This window comes from Euprymna scolopes, chromosome 20 (genome assembly GCF_053919585.1).
Source record: "Euprymna scolopes isolate OS-2025 chromosome 20, ASM5391958v1, whole genome shotgun sequence".
Lineage (NCBI taxonomy): Eukaryota > Metazoa > Mollusca > Cephalopoda > Sepiida > Sepiolidae > Euprymna > Euprymna scolopes.
Window position 1 is genome coordinate 25,655,608 of NC_136501.1, and position 26,372 is coordinate 25,681,979.

General features: G+C 32.2%; 1 protein-coding gene across 1 annotated transcript in view; it reads right to left on the reverse strand.

Moving 5' to 3' along the window:
* Positions 1–26,372, reverse strand: part of LOC145241373 (uncharacterized) — a 149,682-nt gene that overhangs the window by 20,235 nt on the left and 103,075 nt on the right. Inside the window, exon 3 of the mRNA XM_080104251.1 lies at positions 739–882. Coding sequence (XP_079960377.1) covers positions 739–882 — 144 coding nt within the window. The remainder of the gene's footprint in view (positions 1–738; positions 883–26,372) is intronic.

The following is a 26,372-nucleotide window of genomic DNA, read 5'->3' on the forward strand; positions in this document are numbered from 1 at the left end:
TATATACATATATATACACACATATATATATACATATATATACATATATATACACATATATATACACATATATATGCACATATATACATATATATGCACATATATATATACATATATATACACACATATATATGTATATATATATACACATATATATATATACATATATATACACATATATATATACATATATATACACATATATATATATACATATATATACACATATATATATACATATATATACACATATATATATAAATATATATACACATATATATATACATATATATATACATATATATACACACATATATATATACATATATATATACATATATATACACACATATATATATACATATATATATACATATATATATACATATATATACACACATATATATATACATATATATACACATATATATATACATATATATATACATATATATATATACATATATATACACACATATATATATACATATATATACACATATATATACACATATATATATACACACACATATATATATATATATATACATATATATAGGTTAAAAGACAAAATTAATTATTTATGTCAAGAAAATAATAGATCCCTAAGTTCTTTAAAGTGAAAGTTGAAGGAAACTATAATAAAAAAATTTAATAAAAATAATCACTTATTTGAAAATAGAAATTAAAGAACAAAACAAAATCAACAAAAAAAAAGAATAGATTTAAAAGGCTTACATTAAATGATGACCAGGCGGCAAGTTTCTGCTTATCATTAATTAACGCTAATCGCTTTTGATACCAAAGTCTGGCAGATTCCACAACCTCCATTCCTTGGACCAACATTTCCTTTTCTTCTTCCAATTGACGCATACGTTTAATCTACAAGAAAATAAATAAAAATATATAAAACACCAAATCAAGTACAAGCAGCAGCAGTCATAAATTATTTTGCATTTTTGCCAGAATTTTCATTAGGTGGATAGCATTACCTTTCAAAATCTGTATACTCAACGATGGTATTTTATGATTATGCAATCAAGGTTTGACCATGTTTTATGGCATATCAACCCCTTAAAGATTATTTGATATTGTATTTAAGTCATTTTAGTAAAAAGCTTGTTTTTTGTTTTTTTTTACTTGGGAGTAATCACTTATCCAGGCCCGAAAGCCACCCGAGGATAAGGATAATAAATGTAAGGTGGTAATGTCATCATCATCAGGACAAGCTCCTTGCCCAGACCAATGTAACTCTTCCTCTTCAGAGTTTCCTGTCTTCCATCAGTTGCCTCAGATCTTCAGGTTCACAGTTGGTGTCGTGTTTTATCTGCTGGATGTACATGGATATAGGTCGTCCTCTGCTTGCACATCCGTGTCATGGTGTCCATTGCAATACATCACTCACCAATTCATGTTTGCTCCTCAGATAGTGACTGGCAAATCATAGGCGTCTTTCCCTGATGGTATTAGATATGGCAGGTAGGTTGCCATAAAATTGCTGTTTTGTGGAATGATTTTGTCAAGATATATTTAATACTGTTCGTAGCATACGGGTGTACGTGCTGTCTAGTTTTTTTTCCAATCTTTTGGTGAGTGTCCAGGCTGTAGCACCGTAAATAAGGACAGACTCTACCACTGCTCTGAAGAACTGCCTTTTCAGTTTGTTAGTTAGCTTTGAAATCCGTACTGAACGCAGTCCATCCAATGCGGTCCATACTTTTGAGATCTGAATTTCGATATCACTCTCTGTGGAAACTATGTTGCTACCCAGATACGTAAACTGAGCAACTTCTTTCAGTGTTGTTCCAACCAGAGCTCTGATCTCTCCTTTCACATTGAAAGTCATAAACTTTGTTTTATCCGCATTAATGTGGAGACCAATATTATTTGCAGACTTTTCTAGCTTGCGTAACAGTGTTTGCACATCAGCAGTGTTATTCGCGAACAAAGCAATATCTTGTTGGTGGTAGTGTAGTAATCATTAATGGTATAAAATGGGTAAAATTTGATTATTTATGGGGATGGCTCAACAAGAACTTGTTTACATTGGATTTGAAGGCTACCACGTTGTATTCAACTGGGAAGCAGGATAGCAGAACAGTGTTCCACAGATGGGTAGTTCTGGGAAAGAAGCTCGTTCATGGAATCTGTGTTTGGATTTAGGCACAGACAGAGAGTGGGGGAAATCGTTTATAGTGGTTGTAGCTAGTTGAGTGAGGTTTTTTGTGAAAGTTTGGCAAGGGGGAACCATAGATTGGAGTTTTATGATTCAAGTTCTTAAGATCTTCAAATAGGTATTCATGGTATTTACATAGAAAAGACTAAAATACCAAATACTAAAATAAAGAAAATTTTTTATAGTGTACATACCTGTGATGAAAAAAAAAATATTGTACATCAAAACTCACATAACTTGATCAAGTAGTTTTATTTTTAAAACAGAAAAACAAATTTTATAGCTAAACAATGATCAACAATCTCTTAATGCCATTTTGCAAGACAAAGCAGGTGATTCCGTGATTCCAAATAATTAAAACTTTTGTCGGATTTCAGAAAATCATTCTTAACATGGGGAGAGAAAACTCAAAATTGCTTAGAAATTATTTTCTTGATCAATTAACGTGATTTTTAGTGCACAATATTTTTTTTTCATCACGGGTATGTACATGATAAACATAAGTAATTATTGACTAGCCACACCCAAAACTGATTTTATTCAATCGATAGATGAGACTCTTTTTCTGATACATTTTGATTGAGTGTTTTTTCTTACATCAAAAGTATTTTTACTTATTATAATGTTTGAAGCAATTAAAAAAAAATTATTCCAATTCAAAATGTCCCTTAATCTATTAGGTGAACCAATCACAAACCTTGATGAACACCTGCAACACTGGAGTGATCATTTCGCCTCACTGCTTAACCACTCCAACCAAACCCCCAACCATCCCAGATCACTGGTATCCCTTCTGATGCTTGCCACTGTATTATCACTCCTCCTACAACTCATGAAGTCCTGGACGCCATCAAAAAGCTGAAAAAAAAAAAAAGCAGCCAGTGAAGATGGTCTTACATCTGAAATCTTCAAACACTCTTCAAATGTCCTGGTCCAATTTTACACCAAATTATCTCTCGAGTTTAGAAAATCGGAAACCTTCCTCAAGATTGGAGTGGTGCTGTCCTGCTTCATTCTTCCAGAAAGATAAATGTATTTGCAGTAATAATCGCTGCATCAGCCTTATCGATATCAGCGCAAAAATTTTCACCACTATCTTATTAAAGCAGTTTCAACAACAATGAGACACACGTACAAGGCCCGACCAATGAGGATTCCGCCCAGGCTGTAGTTGTATTGACCAGATATTTACTCTCCGAAGAGTGCTTGAACAGTGCTGGAGCTACCAGCAGAAAACCATCGTCTGCTTCATTGATTTTACTGCTGCTTTTGACTTTGTTCATCGTGGAGTCCTTTGGAAGGTTATGAATGCCGATGGCATCTCACAGAAGTGCTCAACCTTATCAAGGGCTACTACCACTCAACTTGCACAAAAGTCCACATATACACTCATGAGCAAAAAGAAATTGGCCAAGAGTGAAAGAAGGAAAAATCGATTTTTCAATATTTTTCTATAAATTTTTGTTAATTTTAACTGAAAATTTCTATTTTGCACATTATTATTATTATTAGCATATAATAATAAGTGGAAAAATTAATCCTAAAAATGGTAAGACCGCATCTTGGCAAGGATATAAAAAAACAAATTGCAGGATTAAAGCAGTCCAAAATGACTTACAAGCAGATTTTTGATATTTTAAGAAAAGAAAATGTGAAAACATTTCTTTCTGCAGTAGAGCGAATTGGTCAAAGGTTCGCAGTCGAATGCTAGGTAAAAGGGAAATCTGGATCTGGTGGCCCTAGAGCATCCACTTTGAAGGACGACCACAGGCTTAAATTAACTGCTTTGAAGGATTGAAAGAAAACATGTTGACCATAGCAAAGAATTCAAGACAGGGGCTGGAAATTCTCTTTCTAGATATACAATATCTAGACGAATGAAAGAAATGTGACTTTCTTCTAAAAGGTGTGCAAAGAAGCCATTTTTATCTAAGAACATCAACAATAGAAAGAGATGTTTCTCATGTTAGGGCAAGAAAGATACAGACTGGTTCAAGAATGTTTTCTGGTAAGATGAATCAAGATTTTGTCTGGTTAGTGATGTTCCCGATGCTCGAGTGGTGCAATCGAGGAACTGGAGAAAGATTTTTGCCAAGTTTCATAAAAACGACAGTTAAACAATGGAATGGAGGGATAATGGTATGGGGAACTTTTAGTGCAGCAGGAGTTGGGGAACATATTAGATATGAGAAGTTAATCAATGCAAAGAAATACATTCGAATATTAGAAACAAGACTGTTACCAAGTATCCAAAAGCTGGGAATATCTCAGAACATTATTTTTCAACATGATAATGCCCCTTCACATACTGCTAAAGTCACAAAAAAAATAGTTTTTTGATAATTCAATTGATGTGATATTTTGGCCAGGTCAAAGCCCCGATTTAAACCCAATCGAGAATATTTAGTCCATAATATCTCGTGCATTGGCTGGAAGAACTTTTTTGAACACTGAGAAACTGTGGGAAGCTGTGCAAAGCGAATGGAATAGCATCTCCTCTTCACAGTGTTCCACTTTGGTCGAGAGCATGTCTAAAAGAATTGATCTTTTAAAGATATCAAAAGGGAATACGATTCAATACTAAGCATTTATTAAAGTAAATGTCTTGTTCTGTGTTACTAGTCTCGTTTAAGTTTCCTTGTTCAATTGTTCTTTGTTCAATATAGTTTTTAGTGTAATACAATGTATAAAATTTGTTTGGCCCATTTTTTTTTTTTTTTGCTCAAGAGTGTATGGTCAGGAATTGTGTTTTTTAATATTTACTCCAGCGTTCATCAAGGCTGCGTTCTTTCACCCACACCCTTCAATTATGCCATCAATTGGATTACATCCAAGGCCGAGGCGAAACCTAGCCTATGCATGCAAGTGACCTTTGCAAGCTGCAGGTGTTCGACTATCATTACCTACAGTGCATCCTACATGTCCACTGGCAACAATTTATCTATAACAACATGGTCTGGGGATGGGCATGCTGTAAGATAAACTCCCTTCAACAATCCCTCCTTGCCAGACGCCTTCATGGGTTCGAGCATATGCTTCATTGAAACCCAGATGACCTCATTCGTGAAACCATCGGCCCAGTACCACCACCAGGCTGGAAGAAATGCAGCACATGGCCAACTCAAAACCTTGTTCAAGATGGTGAAACAGGATGCTGAAATAATCCTTGGCTCTGCTGATGGAACCATGAATGGCTTACACCTGTAATGGAAACAGCCTCAGACCACCGCACTTGGTCAGTTGTTATTTGGGATGCGGTGAACTTGTTGGATGGAGCCCATTCAACCGATCCAAGGTGAATACCACAACAAATACAAGTACAAGGTTCAGTGTGTGAAAATTAATAAATTTATTTTTTCAGAAAAAAAAAAAAAATTGACCATCAGTAAGAAATCTTGTATCAGTAAGAAATTAAACAAAACATACCCACCATCTTAAAAATGGTGATGTAAATGTGATAATTTCTTTCTATTATTCAATTATATTTCTCATATGTTTTGATAAAAAAAAAATCAGTAAATATACTAGTTAGGATCGTTTATCTATGATATAAGCATTGCTTAAAATTTAAACTGAAATACGTAAGTTTACGTTTAGAAAGCTAAAATACAATGCAGGTTTTTTTTTCTAACAAATAAATATTTATTTGTTTAAAAAAAAAAAATCAAAATTTTTCAATAAGAAAACAATTCTAATTCATTTTATGTGTACAACGTGGCCCTCCTATCTCACACATTTGAAAAAAAATCACTGTCGAATGCAGAGCCTACTTTTCTCTTTATATTGACACCATGCCACAAAAAATGAAGAAAAGAGAGAAAAAAAATTTGTCATCATCCTGATGAAGATGCTATGATCGTTGAAAAATTTAGATTTTAAACAAATAAATATTTGTTTGTCTTTTAACAAAAAAAAATAAATGTGTTGGATTTGGCTTTCTAAACGTAAAATTTTAAACAATGCTTATATTATGGAGAAAACAACCCTTACTAGTATATCACTGATTGTAAACTTATATTTCAATTTAAATATACTGGTTTTATATAATAAGCTGTTTTGAAACAGTGCTTAATAGTATTTTTTAGAATTTCTGAAAGTTAATATTAACCAAACTTAAGAAAACAAAAAAAAAACAAAAAACAAGCAACAACAGTTCTTGGAAGATGTTTGAAACCAAGCAGTGTTAGAGGTACAGCTTGATTAACAGGACTCTGGTGAAAATCCACAGGAAATTAGCACAAGGATCCATTGTAGCAAACAAATATGTGTTGGTTTTAACCCTTATCATTGAGAGGCCTCCTATATTAAAAAAAAATACACAAAGTGCAGAACTGCAAATCAATCCAATGAAAGTGACAATGTTGATTCTGCATCATTCCTTTGTGTGCTCTCGGCTAAACTTTCCCCCGTCTTTGCCTGAAACTACTGAGCATCACTGTTCTTGGTGTCAGGAGTAAAAACCTATAATCTTGCAGATTGACTACAAGCACAATGGAGCCACTGGTGCGCTTGTATCAGCAATATCCACATGAAACATATGCAAATGACCGAGCCAGTGTGCCAAGTGATGTCACAGCAGAGAAAAAGAAGAAAAAGTAAAAAAGGAAAAAAAAAAAGGACACATGTGGGTGGCAGGTGACAGCAGACATACGTGAACGGAAAACAACAGGAACACACATGGGCGGCAGAGGACCAGGAAAATCATGTGCCAGCATAAAATGAACATGTGGCATGTGGTGTTGAGAGACTTTTAAGCCTGTGTTGAGATGGCAGGTTTTAAGTATGTGGCAGATAAAATGAACTGTTTAAAACAAGATGCAATGCATTGTTGGAAATAGCGAGAATAAATTAATTTTACTTCAACTAAAAAAGTTGAGTCGAATTTCTTTCCTTGTTTATTTACTTTCTTAGACACGTGTTGAGTCTGAGTGCTAAAATGTAACGACACAGTTGAAAAAAGATTAACATGTAATGGCCACATTACACAAGCTGCCACTAACAAGAAAGACTTCACGCAAACCAGATAATCTTAATAATCGTGAACTCTATATCATTTAACAACGATATGAAGCATATTATTTGGATTATTCAGATAACTGTTCTCATTTTGGATATTATTTTCACAAAGTTTTTGCCAATGTAATCACTGACCGTCTTCAGGTGTATCTTGTTGAATTCGGAAATCTTTCAGTTGAACTTGAGAATCTGCATGGAATTTCAGTGCGGGCAATACTCAAAATATATTTGTGATTTGCTTAGGACTTCTACCCAGTCATGGCTGACAGAACAAGAGCATGCTACTTTCATGGATTAAATAAAGAGTTTCATCCAAGATTCCGTGCAGATTTCCAGAGTTCGACAAGATACATCTGAAACGTTAAAAATAACACTCAAGATGAGAACAGTAGTCTGAATAATCCAAATAATACAAATTGTCCATTATCAATACAGAAACAAAATAATGACCATAATTCAAGATCAGGCATGACAAACCATGAAAGACCAAAAAAAGTATCTTATGATGAGGCATGCAAAAGAAATTAAACAAAATAGTCTTTAAACTGCGGTAAATATAAAAAAATATGTAATTACGATTGTTGCAATATTTTTGATATGAGGATATGATCCCTGAAAGTTAAGAGATTCTATTTATAAATGCTACTGATAGGAACTGACAAATCAAATTAAGCCATGTTCTGCTAGCAACCAATCAAAAACCAGAATTGCTCCATAAAAATATTGAATCTTTGAGCATTCCAGCATGTAATTTTTTCGCGTCAACACAAGAAAGATCTTTTGCTCTCGGCCTGCAAAGTTATAAAATCCAGAACATGTACAGAACAGCTACCCACTGAAAATTCTTCCTCTCCAGGACTTGTACAGAATAACTACCCATCAGAAACTCTTCTGAGATTAAGCATGGTTTTAAAACCGATTAAAGACATAGATTCAAGGCAACATGTTTCAAATATCAAAGTTATAAATGTAACGTTGCCCAACATGTAGCTTGAGTTGCAAAGTAGACAAAGAACAGGAAATGTTCCCCAACACATTGTAGCCTCAGTCGCACAGTAGACAAAAAACAGGAAATGTTCCCAACACATTGTAGCCTCAGTCGCAAAGCAGACAACAAGAAATGTTCCCCAACACATTGTAGCCTCAGTCGCAAAGCAGACAACAGGAAATGTTCCCCAATACATTGAAGCCTCAGTCGCAAAGTAGACACATAATAGGAAAGAACTTCAACTCGTTTTTTTTTTTTTTGTTGTTTAAAGACATTTATTTCCTCATTCTCCCTCCACACATGACTCCTCGTTATGGTTGTAACATCTCTCTTATGATCATGGTCTCAAACATCATCCACGTCTCTCATGTGATCATCTTCTCAAACGTGCTCTCTCCTTTTCATAGTCTTTCTTTTCCTTACTATGATGTCATTTCACTCACAGCTCGGTATTTGAATATCATATGAATGTTACATAAAGAGGAAGTATTTTAAGAAATTCAATTTCTAGAATAATAATTATAGGCTTGGTTTGAAATTGGTAATTAGAAGGAGGCAGCAAAAAAAAGATTTCCTGCAGGTAAAGAGATGCGCAATTGTGCATGTGTTCACATATGCATGCAGGCAAATATTAACCGAGCTCTACAATTGTCTTCGTATGAAGACAATCCAATAATATAAATATCGATGAGAATAAAATAGCAAATGAAACTGATTAAAATCAAAATGTTTTTAATTATCAAATTCTGTTTTCAGATTTAATCTCCACGCATATATACAAAAGGCTTTGTCTGTCTGTCATGTTTGAAATGTATTTAGTTCTTATCCAGAATTCCCCCAATATTAAAAATAAAAAAAAAATAAAGAAAAATCTGTATGACGTATGTACCCACGATGAAATTTAAATATTATAGTCCAAAAATCATATAAATTGATCAAGTAGTTTAAATTAGTGGGGAAGTGGGGGTGCCTAGCCTAGCCTAGCCTCGTCGGGTCGTAAGATACTTAAATATATTTTAATCTATGCAGATTTTGTATTTATTATTACAGAGCTAATACTCTATTGAATATTATATTGTACCTAATACATAGTAATAATTTAATAAAAAAAAAAAATGACTGAGGTTCCATCAGCTAGAATCAAATTCAAAACATTTAATACTCCAGCCGTGTTCTCTACTGATGTAGCCATCGAGGGATAGGTAAGAAAGATTTAATATTAAACAACTTGAAGAAATGCAAAAAAAGAAATAAAAATATGGGAGCAAGTTGAAATGAACATTTTGCATTTCAATTTGATAATATATTTTAGTATTCATTATTCATCCATCCAAACAAAGATTTTACTCTTTATAAACCATCCTTGGTGTAGGATTACAATTCCCTGTTTATTTCAGTAGTTTAAGAGTTTATCAGTTAAATATTTACACACAGACAGACACATTTTTGCTAAAAACTTTGCAGAAAATTCTACTCTATATGATCAGGGCCACCTACCCACATCTATTTCCTCCTGTGTCTGAAATCACAGTATGCGACATACAAATAACTGTGCATGATGTTGCCAAGATTATCAAAAATCTTGATCCCAGTAAAGCAACTGGCCCCAATGGCATTCCAATTATAGTGCTCAAAAAGCTTCAACCAGAACTAGTCCCCATACTTATAAAGCTGTTTAAGTGTTGTCTTAAGGAGAAATGTTTCCCAACACCCTAAAAAACCTCTTCAGTATTTAAAAACTCAGGCAATCACTCATCTCCCTTTCAGTAGAGACCAATCAATTTCCTGTGCGTCGTGAGTAAACTACTGGAATCTGTGTTAAACAGAAAAGTGATCAAACACCTCGACATAAACAACCTTCTCAATGACATGCAATATGGTTTCCGCTTGTTTAGATCTACAGCTGATGTACTAACAGTAATATCTCACAGGATTGGTGAATCTCTCGATGTAAGCTTCATTTCTAGGGCAATTGCTTTTGATATATCAAAGGCTTTCAATATGGTGTGACATAATGGCCTGCTATACAAGATTTCAAGCTAGGTATATATATATATATATATATATATATATATATATATATATATATAAAAAATAATAATAAAACATATATATATATGTACTTATTGATTTGTAAATCGCCACTTGTTCTCGTCTCCTCTTACCAACAGCGACTATAATTCATTCCTCGCATTGTGACAGCCTTCTAAATCTCTTTTACATATATATATATATATATATATATATATATATATATAGTAATTTATAAAATATATATGGCGATTAAGCTACACTGAATATTAGGCGTTTCATCCACTCTAGGATTCGTCAGGCTTATGCGCGAATTCTGTGGTTGTTTATTGTTTTTATATGGTCCTCTTCTGTTGAGGGTTTTTAGTTAGCCAATCAGCTTTCTAGTATCCACCGCGCCCCTTCCTATCAGCCAATGGGCATGCATTTTATCGAACAAAGGATCTGTTTTAAAACTAGTTTAGTGGTTTTAGGCAGACATTTCTTTTTTTTTTATATATATATATATAAATATACATATGTGTACATACATACAATATATATACATACATATATATACATATATATATATACATACATATATGTGTGATCGTTTATGTATATTCATGTTTATTTAATAGAAAATATACAAATAAATAAATTAAATAAACATGAATATACATAAACGATCACACATATATGTATGTATATATATATATGTATATATATGTGCATATATGTATGTACACATATGTATATTTATATATATAAAAAAAAAAAAGAAATGTCTGCCTTAAACCACTAAACTTTAAAACAGATCCTTTGTTCGATAAAATGCATGCCCATTGGCTGATAGGAAGGGGCGCGGTGGATACTAGAAAGCTGATTGGCTAACTAAAAACCCTCCCTCAACAGAAGAGGACCATATAAAAACAATAAACAACCACAGAATTCGCGCATAAGCCTGACGAATCCTAGAGTGGATGAAACGCCGAATATTCAATGTAGGTTAATCGCCATATATATTTTATAAATTACTAACTAGCTTACCTACGTATTGAGCACTTTTGAAGTAAATACTTAAAGTTTACGCATAAATCTATACTTTCGTATATTAATTTTATGTGAGTAAATGAAGTAGTTTATATATATATATATATATATATATATATATATTTGTAGTCATCGACATACAGTCCTGTTTCGTTGTATCACAACTCATCAGTGCCGCTAGACTACCATCTTTCCCAAGCCAAGGATTGAATCTAGAACCGTCGTGTTGACAGTCGGCAGTTACCCACTTGACCATGGAATCGACGCCCGTAAATAACTCGTCGGAATGTCTATTTAAATAGACACCCACCACCACTTTTATAGTGCTCAAATCGCCTGTTCGTAAACAAACAAAAATTAAATAATAATTATTCATTTTTACCTACAGACACTAGTGTTTTATTGTTTCATGCTTACGCAATCATCAGTGTAGGGTAACAATTCCTGTCGGTCATGAGATTCAAACCCAGCTATGAAGCCACCTTTTACTGAACCCCCATCTCAGGGCCACCAAACAACTGCCACAGGAAAGAAGGGAATTAAGAACTATTAAATGCCGAATTCAGGGGAATACATTAGGTAATCTAGTGAATGGAAGTCGTGAACATTACAAAGACGCTAGTTGATTGCCTTAGTTATAACTCCGCAGACAGTGTCCATCCTTAAGTATTCTTAAAGGGGCTCGATAGTTATAATTAAATAATGATTATTCATTTTTATATAAACTTTATATATACACAGCAGCCACATTATATATTTATATAGACACTAGATAATATGTATTGTTATATACGTATTATACATATATTTAGAGATGATATATATATATACACATTATGTACGCACATATCTAACTAACTTCTCTCTCTTACTAACTGTGCTCTATCTTTCTTTGATTCTTTCTTTCTTTGATGTTACCAACCAGGTCATCAGTCTTTGCTTATATAACCAGTATAAAATTCTCAGAATATTTTCTGGTCACATTGTTGTCTCAGCATCTACCGAAAACTCATTAACCCTTATCCTAGAGTAGCTTATAGGCCTTGATAAGTGGTGACCACCAAATAAAAACAGCATATCAAGTTAGTAGATCAAATGAGTTGAAAGGTGAAATAATTTTTACAGCCTTGAACTGAGTCAAATATGTGATTCACACGAGCAAACATTTTCTAAAGTAACTTCAACCCTTAGCATGACAATAATGTCAGAGGCCATTCCACTCTTGAAAGTGGCCTAAATAAACAAAATTTTGCAACAATTGAGTTCTGAGATTCTAAATTTTATTTTTAGAATTCAGTTTTCATTAGAACTAGCGAGGGTGCCTGGCGTTGCCCGGGTGTTTGGGGGGGGGGGTAAAAAAAAAAAAAAAAAAAAAAAAACAATGTTAAACTTCTTTAAAAAATCGTTGCCCTGTGTAAAAAAAAATTAAAAAAACTTTTGGTAGGTATGATCGAACCTGGAACCTTATATATTATATTTTAATTCATACAGAAACTGAGACATGTGCATGCGAGTATCATGTTTTTTTCTAAACAGTTCATTTATTGTAAGTAAAAAAAAAAAAAAATACTCGAGCTGAGATCGAAACCAAAACTTAAAGACAGTGATTCAAGCATAATAACCATTAAGCCAACTTGATACAATCTTTAAAAAGTGTTTTCAAACCTACTTATCCTTAACATAAGGAAGCTGTCATGTGAACACATGCGCATTTGTGAAACAGTTGACAAACAGATAAAAATCTAGTGACCTCCCACATACTAATTTTCCAATTTTGACCCCTTAGCAGCCCTTTTTCTGGATGAAAACTGACTAAAAAGGTTTGCACATGTCTGAATACCCTATATATCCAATTTCAAGTCTGTAGTTAAAAAATTACTTGAGTATCTAGGTTGAGAAGTGTCCTCACACATACCCACACAATCTCACTTTTATAGATATACAGAAGATATTCCATGCCTCCGTTCAGTCTTGAAAGACAAAGGATACCCCCTGCAGGGACTGCTGTGCATGTATTTGTAAGACAAGGGTTGCGCAATATCCAACCACACCTCTCCTGAATCAGCACTGTTTGAGTTCAGTGGTAAGGAGAAGACCAGGACGATTAGAAATAGTGCTGAGATAAGCGGAGAGCACATACAGCACCTGGAAGTCCCAAATGGTCACCCATTTTAGTACTAACCAGGTTCGACATTGCTTAGCTTGGAACTGGCTTCTTGAAATGTCAAAGGAATATTAAATTCTCAAGCAGTTACTAGTCGCATGTATATCCCATTTAGGAAAGATGATGATATTAGGTTCTTGCAGGAAGATGTCGACATCCTCCAACATACAGCACCTGGTATTCCCAAATGGTCACCCATCTGGTACTGACCAGACTCAACATTGTGTAACTTTGGTGATCTAATGAGGATGTGACAAAGTGATTATGTCATTAGATAAAATAAATTATTCTTACATTTTTTGTTTTCTCTTATTATATGTCTGTGTGTCAGGTTAAAACTACCAATGATACTCTTGCAAATCTTACATATTCGAATTTGCTATAATGTGGTTATGGTTTTAACAAAATACATAAATCAATCGTCTCGTGAAAGTCATGGTTTTTCTTTTTAATTTTCCTAGATGCTAGAATATCATTTCCATAATTTTCATCATCTATATATATTTATTATTTGAGGGTAAACAGTTACATATGGTCACTACAAATAGCCATCTATTTCAGTCAAAGAGACTTCTTCAGGTGACCCAGAACCTCTCGACGCAAAAAAAAAAAAAAAAAAAATTTTCTTTTTGGCATCGAGAGATTCTGGGTCGCCTGAGGAAGTCTCTTTGACTGAAACAGATGGCTATTTGTAGTGACCATATGTAACTGTTTACCCTCAAATAATAAAAGAATATTTTGCTCTTTTTATTGAGCACTATCTAACAACTTTGTTGTCTTCATTAGTCCCTACTTTTGAACACCTCAAACCTATATATATATATATATATATATATATATATATATATATATATATATATATATATAATGATGGATGCTCACGTCAATTTCGACATATGAGCTCCCCCACAACAACTAAATAGCTTGGAAATCACACAGATGATTTGTTTATAGTGGTGAAGGCTTTGTGCAAAACCAACCACACTTTTTAGTATAACTGCTAATTTTTGTTGATGCAATGGCTACCACAAGCAGACAACAGACCTCAGCTTTTATATCAGTTTTCCTTCCCCTAGATGCAAGTTAATGAACACTGGGAGTGCATCCAGATACCAACTTGGAAATTTCTACATCTCGGCGTGGTACATAACAGCATCTAGCCTTCCCAAATGGTCACTCATCTAGTACTGGCCGGGCTCATTGCTGCTGCTTAACTTCAGTGATCTGGCAAGAACCTGTGTGTCAAGCTGATTATATATATATATATATATATATGTTCAAATAACAAGATCTGCTGCTATCAATAGCAATGGTCCACTCCACAAATATAATCCGAACCAACATGCTAATCGTAATACTTCTAACCCACCCTGTCGCACTAGGAGAAAGAAAAATATTTGGTTTAATCCTCCATTTAGCGTAAATGTTAAAACTAATATACCTAAAGAATTCTTCAATATTGTAGAAAACTCTTTTAAATACCCACACAGATATAGTTCTATTTTTAATAAAAACTCAATAAGAATTTCTTATTCTACTATGCCTAATTTAGCACAAAGAATCTTAGCATCTAATAACAAAAAATTAAATCAGCCCAAAAAATCCCTTTCCCAATCCAACCAAAAAGAAACTGCAACTGTATTAACAAACATCTTTGCCCACTCAATAATGATTGCATCCATAAAGATGTAATATATTCATGCACAATTACAGAGCTCCCACGCAATTCTCCCATAATAGACAATAACATTTTGCTACCCAATTATCCTTCCTCCGACCCTCCCTCTGATATAATTATTAATCCAACAAACGAATCAACCAGCCCCCCTATTTTCAATCATACAACCAGCTATAATAATAATAATAATAATAATAATATTTTTCATAGCAGCCATCCTAACACTGATAACACTAATTATCCCCTCCAAACCAATCCTGCTACAATTACTGTCCTACCCTCTGTTCATCAAAATGAACAAAATTTAAATTCTCTTCCCAGTATAAATCAACAAATTAATATTAATGCTCGACCACGAGCTATTAATAAAACATATACATATATAGGTGCTACTTCAACTTTAATAAAGAAAAGAATTTCAAACCACACTTCTTCTTTCAATAACCAAAATTTAAATAATAACCAGGGAACTTCTCTAACTACACTGGTTAAAAAGTTTAACTCTGCCAATACCCACTTTTCAATTAAATGGACCATCCTAAAAAAAGTTAAGTCTTATACTCCAGGATCTAAGTCTTGTCACCTCTGTACATCTGAAGCTATAACTATTATAACCTCCCCTCAAAGTAGTAATATAATAAACTCTAAAAACGAACTGATCTCCTATTGCAAACATATGTCCAAGTTTAAATATGGTAAATTTGAAATCACATAGCTATTAATCTAACCCTTCAAATAAATATCTTTTCCCATAATTTTTTTTTATATATAATCTTATCTTCTAAGCTTTTTATATTTTTAATTTTATTTGTTTTTCTTTATTTCTTTGGCCGGTTTTCCATCTGCTGTCTCCGTTTTATGGTATGAGTATACCTATTAATTAAATATATACATCAACCTACTCATTTTTATTCTATGTATTTGTTTACTTATATTTTACTATATGCATTTACATACACATTTATTTGCCTTATTCCGGAGTTTGTAGATACCGGCCTATCCATCCCCTTATTTTGTATGTAAGTATGTATGTTTTTATTTAACTTGTATATGTTTTTGGATATGTGTATATATTTATGCATGCGTGTGTGTTTGTATATATATATGTGTGTGTGTGTGTTATTGTATATGTATACATATATGTATATATATTTATATGCGTGTGTGTATGTATATACATGTATGTGTGCATTTTTGTGTCTGTATGTATATATATAATTTTCTATTTTTTTATTTATTTACTTTCATTCTTTTTTTTTTTTATAACAGACGCCCCATTTCATAAACTTAGCCATTTATTTGTTCTGATCAGTTTTCTTAATTAATTCTGGGACTTTCACGTGCATATCTAAGCTGACCTAATTATTAACGCTAATTTTTGCGCTTCTTGTCTGGGTCAGTTTGACCTTGCTTTTCAAATTTAAATCTTCACCGCTTTTCGGGTGTTTTTTTTTTTGTTTTTTTTTAAACCTAAATTTTTTTGATTCATCTAGCCTTGACAGACGTGTTTTTAAATATTCTCTCCAGTACTTTTCTTTTAATGATTTGGAATTCATTCCATTTGCGCTTTTGGATTATTTTGGACCATTTGGAATTTACCCATTGGATTGAAATTTTAAATTCGACTGTTTTGGATTTTACCATTTTTGGATTTTTACCCTTCACCGGAGTGTCCATTCATGTAAAATCTTTTTATCATTTTTCTTTTGCCTCCTGTTCCCCTTACCTCACCCTTTTTTTTAACCAAGTAAGATCTGTGACTTACTTGTAGTTTCATTAAATACTTTTATATGCAAAATCCGATCCTGCATTTTGCTAATTCCTGCCCTCTGATGAGAAGGAGAGGAGAAAATATGATGGTATATTTTACATAATATAGTATTTAATTTAAATCTGACAACTAAGAGCTAATAATTATATAGTATGATTATATGTAAATAATAAATTCAATCTCAAATTAGTATATGGAATAGAAGTCATGAAACTTGAAATATTCTAACAAATGGCCTAATTGTAATAATTTGGACATGTTAAATATTAGTTGCAAATAAAATACTTTATAATTATGAATAAAATAAAAAGTAAATGGCAGAGTGTAAGAAGATTAAGTGTTGTGTTGTAATGACAATTTTTAATAATCATAAAATAATAAAGTAGAAGTAGAATTAAATTCTCGGGTTGATTTAATTACTCATTTAATTAGTTGAAACAAGAAAGTATTATATGATTGATGTGCTGACCCAAATAAATAAACCAAATGTGATAATAGAAAAATAGATATAAAAACATTAGTTATAATAAGATATATGTATTGAATAAATCTAAACATGAAATAGAGTAGTATAATTTTTTTTATTTTACATTAATTAAATGTTAGTAATTTTATTTTAGAATTATAGGTTAAAAATATATTAAGCTATAAAATTAACATACGGAATTAAGGATGTGGAACTTGAAATATTCTAACTGTTAGTCTAATTGCAATATTTAAACATGCTAAATATTAGTCTATATTAAAATTTCAAATTAAAAAAAATGGTAATGGGGAGAGTAGGAGAATATAAAATATTATGTTATAATAACAACATTAACAATCCTAAAATAATAAAAGCAAAATAAGAATTAACTCATTAAATATTAAATTATTATATGATTAGTGCACTTTTAAATACAAATACAAGTGGGGAAACGATTTATTCAGGTTAAAAAAAAAAAAAGAAATAAATTATACTAGATTAGTTTGGGAAATGATTATTAATACTTGATTGAAGAATATTTAAATATAACAACTGTAGAAGAAAAATGTTAATTTTTAAAGTAAAACTTTCAAAATAAATTAAAATAAATAGATAAATAAAATAAATAAAAAATAGTCGTAATTAAGTAAATAAAATTAAATATTAACCTGATAAAGTTATAAATATATAATAGCTCAAATTAAAATAGAAATTAAATTTTTATTAACGGGTATATATTAAAAAAATTTTTTTAAATATTGAACAAAATATACAAATTAATTAATAAATATCAATTAAATAATATAAATACAAAAGAATAGCTTAAAGGATAGCAAATAATTTATTATTACTTTAGAATTTACTGATAAATATAAAATAAATAATGAGATCTAATTTCAACATATTAGGATACAATAAAAAATAATTAAAAAATTTGGGATATATTTGAATTCAATTAATTAGAGTAGATGAAATATAATAATTAATTAACTAATAGACATACCAGCTAATCATTCATTTGAATATTATAATTTAACTTAGATTATTGATAACTAACACTCATAAATATAGATTAATTTATAATGAAATGTTTTAAATAAATAATATGATTCAATTTATAATAAAAATTAGATTAATAAATAATATACAATAAAATAAGAATAAAACTAGATAAATATATCATTTTTATCAATATAATAATAAAAATCATTTAATATGACTAGGTTGGATAATGGGAAACGGCTCATTAAAATTTAAAAGTGAATTATCCACCTTTGACTGTATTTAAACAAATTACGATAAAATATTACAAAATGGAATTTTATATTAAAATTAAGTAAGATTAATGAAAAATAATTAAATCACAATAAAGAATTAAAATTTATGTAATCACAAATTTATTTAAAATAATAATGATAAAACTGAATTATATATGGATATAAAATTTAGATAAAATCAAGAATTGTATCATCGAAAATTGAATATATATATATATATATATATATATATATATATTGTAGTTAGTTTCGTATAAAATTAAATAAATATGTAGATATGTTGTATATATTTTACAATTATTAATATTATCTAAGTAAATATATATAGATTAAATATACATAAACCATAAATTAATAAAATACTTAATAGAATTTTTTTTAGTAGTGTATATCAAAATTAATACAATTTATTGATACGGATATTTAAATATTAGTGACTTGTAAATTAAAAAATGGTGTAATAAAAGATAAAATAAAAGGTAATTGCAACTCCCCTTCCAATTTTCAGATTTTGTAATCATGCCCAAATGCATTTTATTTTCTTTTGGTGGATTGATAGTTGCCAATTCTTCTGATGAGTTATGGGTAAAATAGATTCATTGATTGATATAATAATTAAATGAATTCCGCTACGAAATAGTTGCTGTCAAGAATTGTAAATGACACCGTACTAAAAGGAATAAATTGTAAGATGGTCAACATCATGAAATTTGGAATATAGACTTTTGTCATTTGTTTATTATATGCTCTGTAATTACATTGAGCTTCATAAATTAAGGATTATTATATAAAAAAGGTGAAATATAATTGAAAAAATATTTCCCCTGAAATTATATATATATATATTATATGGAAAAATGCGCGCATGAAAAGTAATATTCTTAAGATTTTCTTAAACCTGGAAAAGTAAAGGACAAGAAATTCAACCTGGAAAAGTAAAGAACAAGATATTCTAGTAAAGTAAAAAATAAGAATTTTTTAGACTTAAAATATTGCAGCTAAAAATAAAATTTGAATATTGATAAATATTTTATTTATTATTTGCACACGTTGTTGTTTATTGTTGAGTTAGAAAGGGTGTCAGTCGCTGGATTGAACTTATTTCCCCCCCTATTATTTGCATATATTTATGCAGTGAAAATTGTTTGAATAAAATTAATTCATTAGTTAGTTAGTTAGTAGATGGAATTAATAATTTTATAATTTACATAAAAATTAATAATTTTATTATATCATAATTAGGATCATTTAATTCTTTCTAACTCAACAATAAACAACAACATATGCAAATAATAAATAAAATATTTATCAATATTCAAATTTTATTTTTAGCTGCAATATTTTAAGTCTAAAAAATTCTTATTTTTTACTTTACTAGAATATCTTGTCCTTTACTTTTCCAGGTTTAAGAAAATCTTAAGAATATTACTTTTCATGCGCGCATTTTTCCATATAATCCATGATTTTTCCAGGCATTGCTATTGTATTAATATATAAATTTATAATATTTATTAATGAATATCAAAAAAAATTAGCTCTCAAACACACATTTATGCAATATTTATCATTCAATCACAGTAGTTCCGAGCCAGGGTCTCTACTGAGACTGCGGTTCATGAAGTCGTGATCTGTATAGAGTGTAAACTAACAACAAAGAAGATGGCACTTGGTGTCTTTTTAGATATCGTTGGAGCTTTTGACAACATACCCTTCAGTAGTATGTTCAAGTCGCTACGGGAACTCGCTACGGGAACTGCCACCAGTACTCATCCGATGGGTTGCTTACATGGTGAGGCACAGAACAGTTCAAGTAGAGCTACTGAGGGCAACCGTTAAAAGGGAAGTAGTTAAATGAAACCCCCAAAGTGGGATTTTATCACCTTTACTATGGAACTGTATGCTGAATCCTCTTTTAAAGGAGTTTAAAAATAGGAATATTTATGCCCAGGCTGCTGCTGATAACATCGCAGTGCTGGTCGCGGGTTCAAAACCATCATTGGTCAGACGCATTGCCAAAATGGGACTACATTTTTCATCAAATGTGATAACGAAAAATTTGAGTTCATTCAAAGAATATGTATATCATAGAATTCACTAATATTTTTAATCGATAAATTCACCATTTTTTGCTATAAAATCATAAGGAGAGTTAAAAAAAATTAGTTATTAAAAAAAAGTTCGGTTTTTTAATTATAAAAAAAGACGATACACGGGATTGAACCTAAAATCTTTCCACCAACCCCCAGTACTCTAACCGTTACGCTAACATGTCATATTGGCAAAATTGCAGTAAAAAATATTTATATACAAAAAAAGTTATGCAAAATAAAAAAGGCGTTAGTCACTTACTCTCCTGTTTGTGAACCCACATATTTTGCTGTAACTTTTTTTCTACTGAACCAATTTTCGAAATTTTTTTTTCAAAATGTAGCTAATGAGGTGTTCTATCCAACTATAGAACCTGTTTGAAATTTGGTTGCGAACGGAATTAGTGGTGGGGGTTTGAATGTGTCTCGATTCATTCAATTTCGGACTTAAGCATATATTCAACCACTACCGTGGTTGAATGATATATATATATATATATATATATATATATATATATATATATATATATATATATATATATATATATATATTATTTCATGTATCCACATCAAATTTTATAACAAGATATAATATTTTATGTATAGATTTTCAGTATTTATTTTGGCAGTGCTCAATATTTGAATAGAGCTCGGTAGTAAGTTTTCATATCTTACAATCTATCTATATGTTTGTTTTTGTTCATTCTTTCACCATTCCGATTTTCCTACATTGCTATCAGCTTTCATACTTACTTACCAGGGATGCGGCAAGCAAACTAATTTTATTTTTTAATAATATATATATGTGTGTGTGTGTGTGTGTGTGTGTGTGTGTGTGTGTGTGTGTGAAACAGCGAAACAGTACTGTATGTGGATGACTTTATATATATATATAAAAGAGAAAGAGAGAGGAAATGAATACACATATTGGTGTTTATAGTATTTTCCAGCATTTTGGTGATGAGGAATTTTCATTAAACTGCTCAAGTGTTGTATATAGGGGGAGGGGGCAAGAAAGGCAAGATTCTGCATAATTGATGGTACATGCAATAATTGAGACAAGCCCTCATCTTCTCATAGCTTTGATGCCAGCATGACACAACTGACGTGCTAATTAGCTGCTGACAAATCACCACCATCACCATCCACCCAAATCTGACGCAGAGGGTGTGTAGAGTTTGGATACATACAATGTATAGCACGGCCCCTAATTGACAAAAACAAAAGCATGAGTTAAAAACTTCTGAGATTTCACCAGAAGGAATGACGGGTTTAGTGCACACAGTCATGCAACATGTAAATATTGTGGACATGCATGATAGTCAGCTAAAGATTTCAAACCTGCATTTTAATTATTGATTGAATGAAATAGATTTCATCTAGAAAATAAATATGAATGTTATATTTAAAGGAGAAGTAACTCTTTACCCAAGAATTATCTCCCTTGCCTGAAAGTGATTGTTTTTTTTTGTTTGCTTTTTTTTATTCAATTTTCACCCCAAACAAGGCACAGTGCCACTTTGAAGCAGGGGACTACTATCGGGGACATAAGTTGCAGGGGTATTATGAAGGGAGATGAGTAGCAAGATGTCTGTTCACATTACACTTGAATTTCTGCATGCAAGTACAGTTGGGAAAGCAGAATCTCGGAAGGGAGTTTCAAAGTCTAGCAGTTCTGGGGAAGAAACTATTAGAGTAGAAGGCTTTCTTACACCTAGGAATCTCTACTGTGAAGGGGTGAGATTTAGCTGCTTGTCGGAGGGTATTTACGTCGAGGGTACAAATGCTTGTAGTTCGTCAGAGCATTCACCATTAAAGTACTTGTAGAACAAGCAGAGGGATGGATGCAACATTTCATTGATAGGACAGAGACTGAAGCCTAGATGACAGTTCAGGACCTATCAGGTTGGCGACTTTTTTAAACCCTGTCAAGAGTAAGAGACAAGTAGCAGATGCACCAGCCCAAATGTGACACAATACTCCATACATGGGCGAATGGTGGTCTTATAGAGGTACAAGATACTTTCAGGCGTAAATAGTTTTCTAGCATGGTAGAGAGAGCCCACCTTCTTCACAGCAGTCTTGGCAATGCTCTCAATGTATCTATTCCAGTTCATGTTTCCTGTAAACGTTAGGCTGAGGAGTTTAAAGGAACTACTTTCAGGTAATGTGTTCTTTGTGATTGCTATTGGTGGTAGAGAAGGTTTTTTGTAATTATTGAAGGAAACAAGTTTAGTCTTGGCAGCATTGAATGTGATCATCCATTTTTGTTGCCATTCTACTACAGATTTGAGGTCACCCTCTAGTGTTTCTGCCATTTCCTTAGATATGTGTTCATTTGTTTTCCCCTTGTGCCTGTTATAGAGAGCAAATATACCCAGAAACAATTGGTACTCTTGCATAATTTGACCCGGATCCTCGTGATTTCCCGTCAAGCCCGGATCGGGCGAGACCGGCAATCATCGGCGTTCGCCGAGCGTTGTTCAAATGTTGAAACGCTAATCCGACTTTAGTTTGTAACTGTAAGCAGACGACAATCAAATTGGAAGAAAGTAACTACTGAAAAAAAATGACAGCCATGGAAATAAATCTGTGCATTCGCCAAACGACATTTAATTCATCACTCACCTGAAGATGACTCATGGAAGGTGAAAATGTTCATGACTATGGCAAACTTCTTTTTACACTTGAACAGAACGTTTGAACACTGGCTCGCCAAATAAAAAAAATGGATCACAAGAGAAACAAACAGGAATTATCCCTGCTGTTCATTGAAACATGCATAAGAGAAAAACATTAGTCATATCAACAGGATATTCTAAATTTCCTTATATCTATACATCTAAGCCCTAATTGTTTATCTCTATCCTCACCCCTTCCTCCTATAAGCACCACTCTCTCCCCCCTTATGCATAAAAAATGTTCAAGCCCCTCTCTTTCACTTTCCCCCCATTCCCTCTCTTCCTCTGTAACCCAAATCATTCCCTGTAGCTATACCCCTCCCGCAAAACATGACCACTGCGGTCGACCTACTCACTGAAGAATGACAAGCACTTTTCACTCAAACAGCTAATGGAAGTGAGGAGCATAGCATTGATGAGAACTTGGTGCTGACTTTCTGTGTTTATTTCTGTGATAAATGGATTGTTCAAGTACTTTGCTCATCCTTCTACACATACCCCCCCCCCATATTAGGTGACAAGATTTCTAAAGTTTTTAAACGAAATGAAGAAAAGTTTTGTTTTTTTGCTTTTTTAGGTCTTGAAATGTCAGTTTGCGAAGATAATTCATGGCCTGAAGATGTAATCTCCTTTAGCACGGGTGATTACAGAAGCATGTATGCACATATGTAGCCATTAATGTTTGTATAAATAAACTTAATATACTTGCTCTGTTTACTCATTGAGCACTTTTTGGTAGACACATGTTGTTTCATTGGATGTACCTCTAGGAAACTAAACTCTACCGCCATAATATATATATATATATATATATATATTTGAACTCAACTGTTTCTTTTTTTTTCATTTAAGGACTGGTTTCTTCTGTGACAAGCAACCATTTATTAAGTTGCCTGACATTAGTCAGAAACATTAGCATGTCTAGTGTCACGACCATGTAAATTTGTTTATATTAGTAAAAAATATATCTTGCTCTTTTGTTATTGAGCACTCTTACTAACCTCATTAAATTCATTAGTTATCACTCTTGAATATCTTTAACCTGGTATATTTATATAGTGACACTCCTATCCTAATGATACTGGATGACCCATTAATTATTATAATCAACATTTGTGACATGCTAGTCTGAACTAGAACACAAGCCTGGCAACAGGCAACTGTCCAATCAAATTAACTCTTTTGTTTTGGTGTGTAGGGGTGCATAGGCGAATGCTACGTGCGAACAAGAGATCATTTAAATTAAAATTCTCCAAATCGCCTGTGTGTTAAACGGAAATGTTGCTTTATGAAAATCAGAACAAAGGAATGAATTTGCTAAAAACCTCATCGAGACCCGGAAACGATCTTATCTTCAAACAAAAGAAAACAATAGCAATCGGGTGCATATTTATCAATTTACAACAAGGGAAAAATATAATGCAAGGCCAAAGAGAGACAAAAGGCTATTATTTGAAAGTCATGGATTCAACATATTATTGAATGGCATAAGGTCGTTATTTGCGACTCATGGACTTTCTGTTTATTGAAGAAGGAAAGAAAATAAAAGGAGAGGGAAAGGAAAAAAAAAGCAGCGGATGACACCACACCATTGTGTATTTTGATCATCTGAGGACATTATCTGCATGGATATAGTGTCAGAAAGAAAAAGGTTGTTGCCGATGCTTTTATCAATGCTTTGGAAGGGCTCAATAAATTATTATTTCTTTCTTCAATTAACTTTAAAAATGATGCACATCAATGCACTCAGATTTTCATAGCCATAAGCACTTTCCATGTAAACGTTTATGTCCTACAATCAGGAACTTTAAACGACTTTCATTTCTCATTATTTTTACTTCTTTTTTCTTTTCTTCCTTACTTTGTTTATAAAAATAATAAAAACAGAACAAAAAGATATTTTACTCTGCGAGATAAATGCATGCTTTGTGTTAACCTGCCAACTAAGCTGCCTTTGTCACTTCCAATCACTACTCAAGGAATATAGGACTATTAGCCCATATACAGCTCAGTACCAGTTGAAGATTTTCCCCCCTAGGTTTCCATTTGATGGGAGAGAGCTCGGTGGCACATTTTGCTGGTGGCTTTCTCTACCCGTATTTCTGAACGAAAATGTGATAATATATAAAGTATGTTACTTAGACAAACATTATTGGCTATCTATGTGCATACATGTTTCAGCTGCATCTCATTTAGAAATTCAGCCTCTAAATAAGGTACAGTAGAAACATGTATGCATATATGTAGCCAGTAATGTTTGTATAAATGAACATATTATAATTATGCTCTGCTTGTCATTGAGTACTTTTTGATAAACACCAGAGTTTCAGTGAATTTACACCCAGGAAACTGCAATGATTCAACATTATAAAAATGAAGAAAAAAAAAATTTATTTATTTATTGCGGACTATTATCCGCATCTTTTTTAGTTGTTGTTTCACAAAGTTTCGGCCAACTATTACTCTGGCCTTCATCAGGTGGTAACCGTGACAGGATAGGAACTGCGAACCTACTACCTTCTATAGTTGTTGCTGTCTCACCACGTTTCGGCCAACTAATCCTCTGGTCAGCTTTGGGTAAGATTGAAATCACTATCTTCAGACAATGCTCACATGGAACTGTAGATATTCAGTGTCATATCCATTACTCTATGGGCCCCAAAGAAAAAAAGATAAGGATAATAGTCCGCAATGAATAAATAATACTCATCTCAATAAGCATTCCAATTAATTAAATAAAATAAAAATGTTTACTAATAACTGTTGCTTTTATAGCAGCATAGCTTCCAACAAAGCCTTTATCAAATGATGACTCTGGGTTCAGACATAGTTTTGGGGTCGAACCATTATCACCACTAACCCAGAACACCCCAGCAGTATCTCTCACGATACCACCAGACTTTGCGGGATTGCCATATCCACGATGATGCAGTTAGAGCCTTATTTTGTATTTTCTTTATGTATTTTTTTTTTGTCTGATGAAGAAAGACCAAGATTATTAAAGA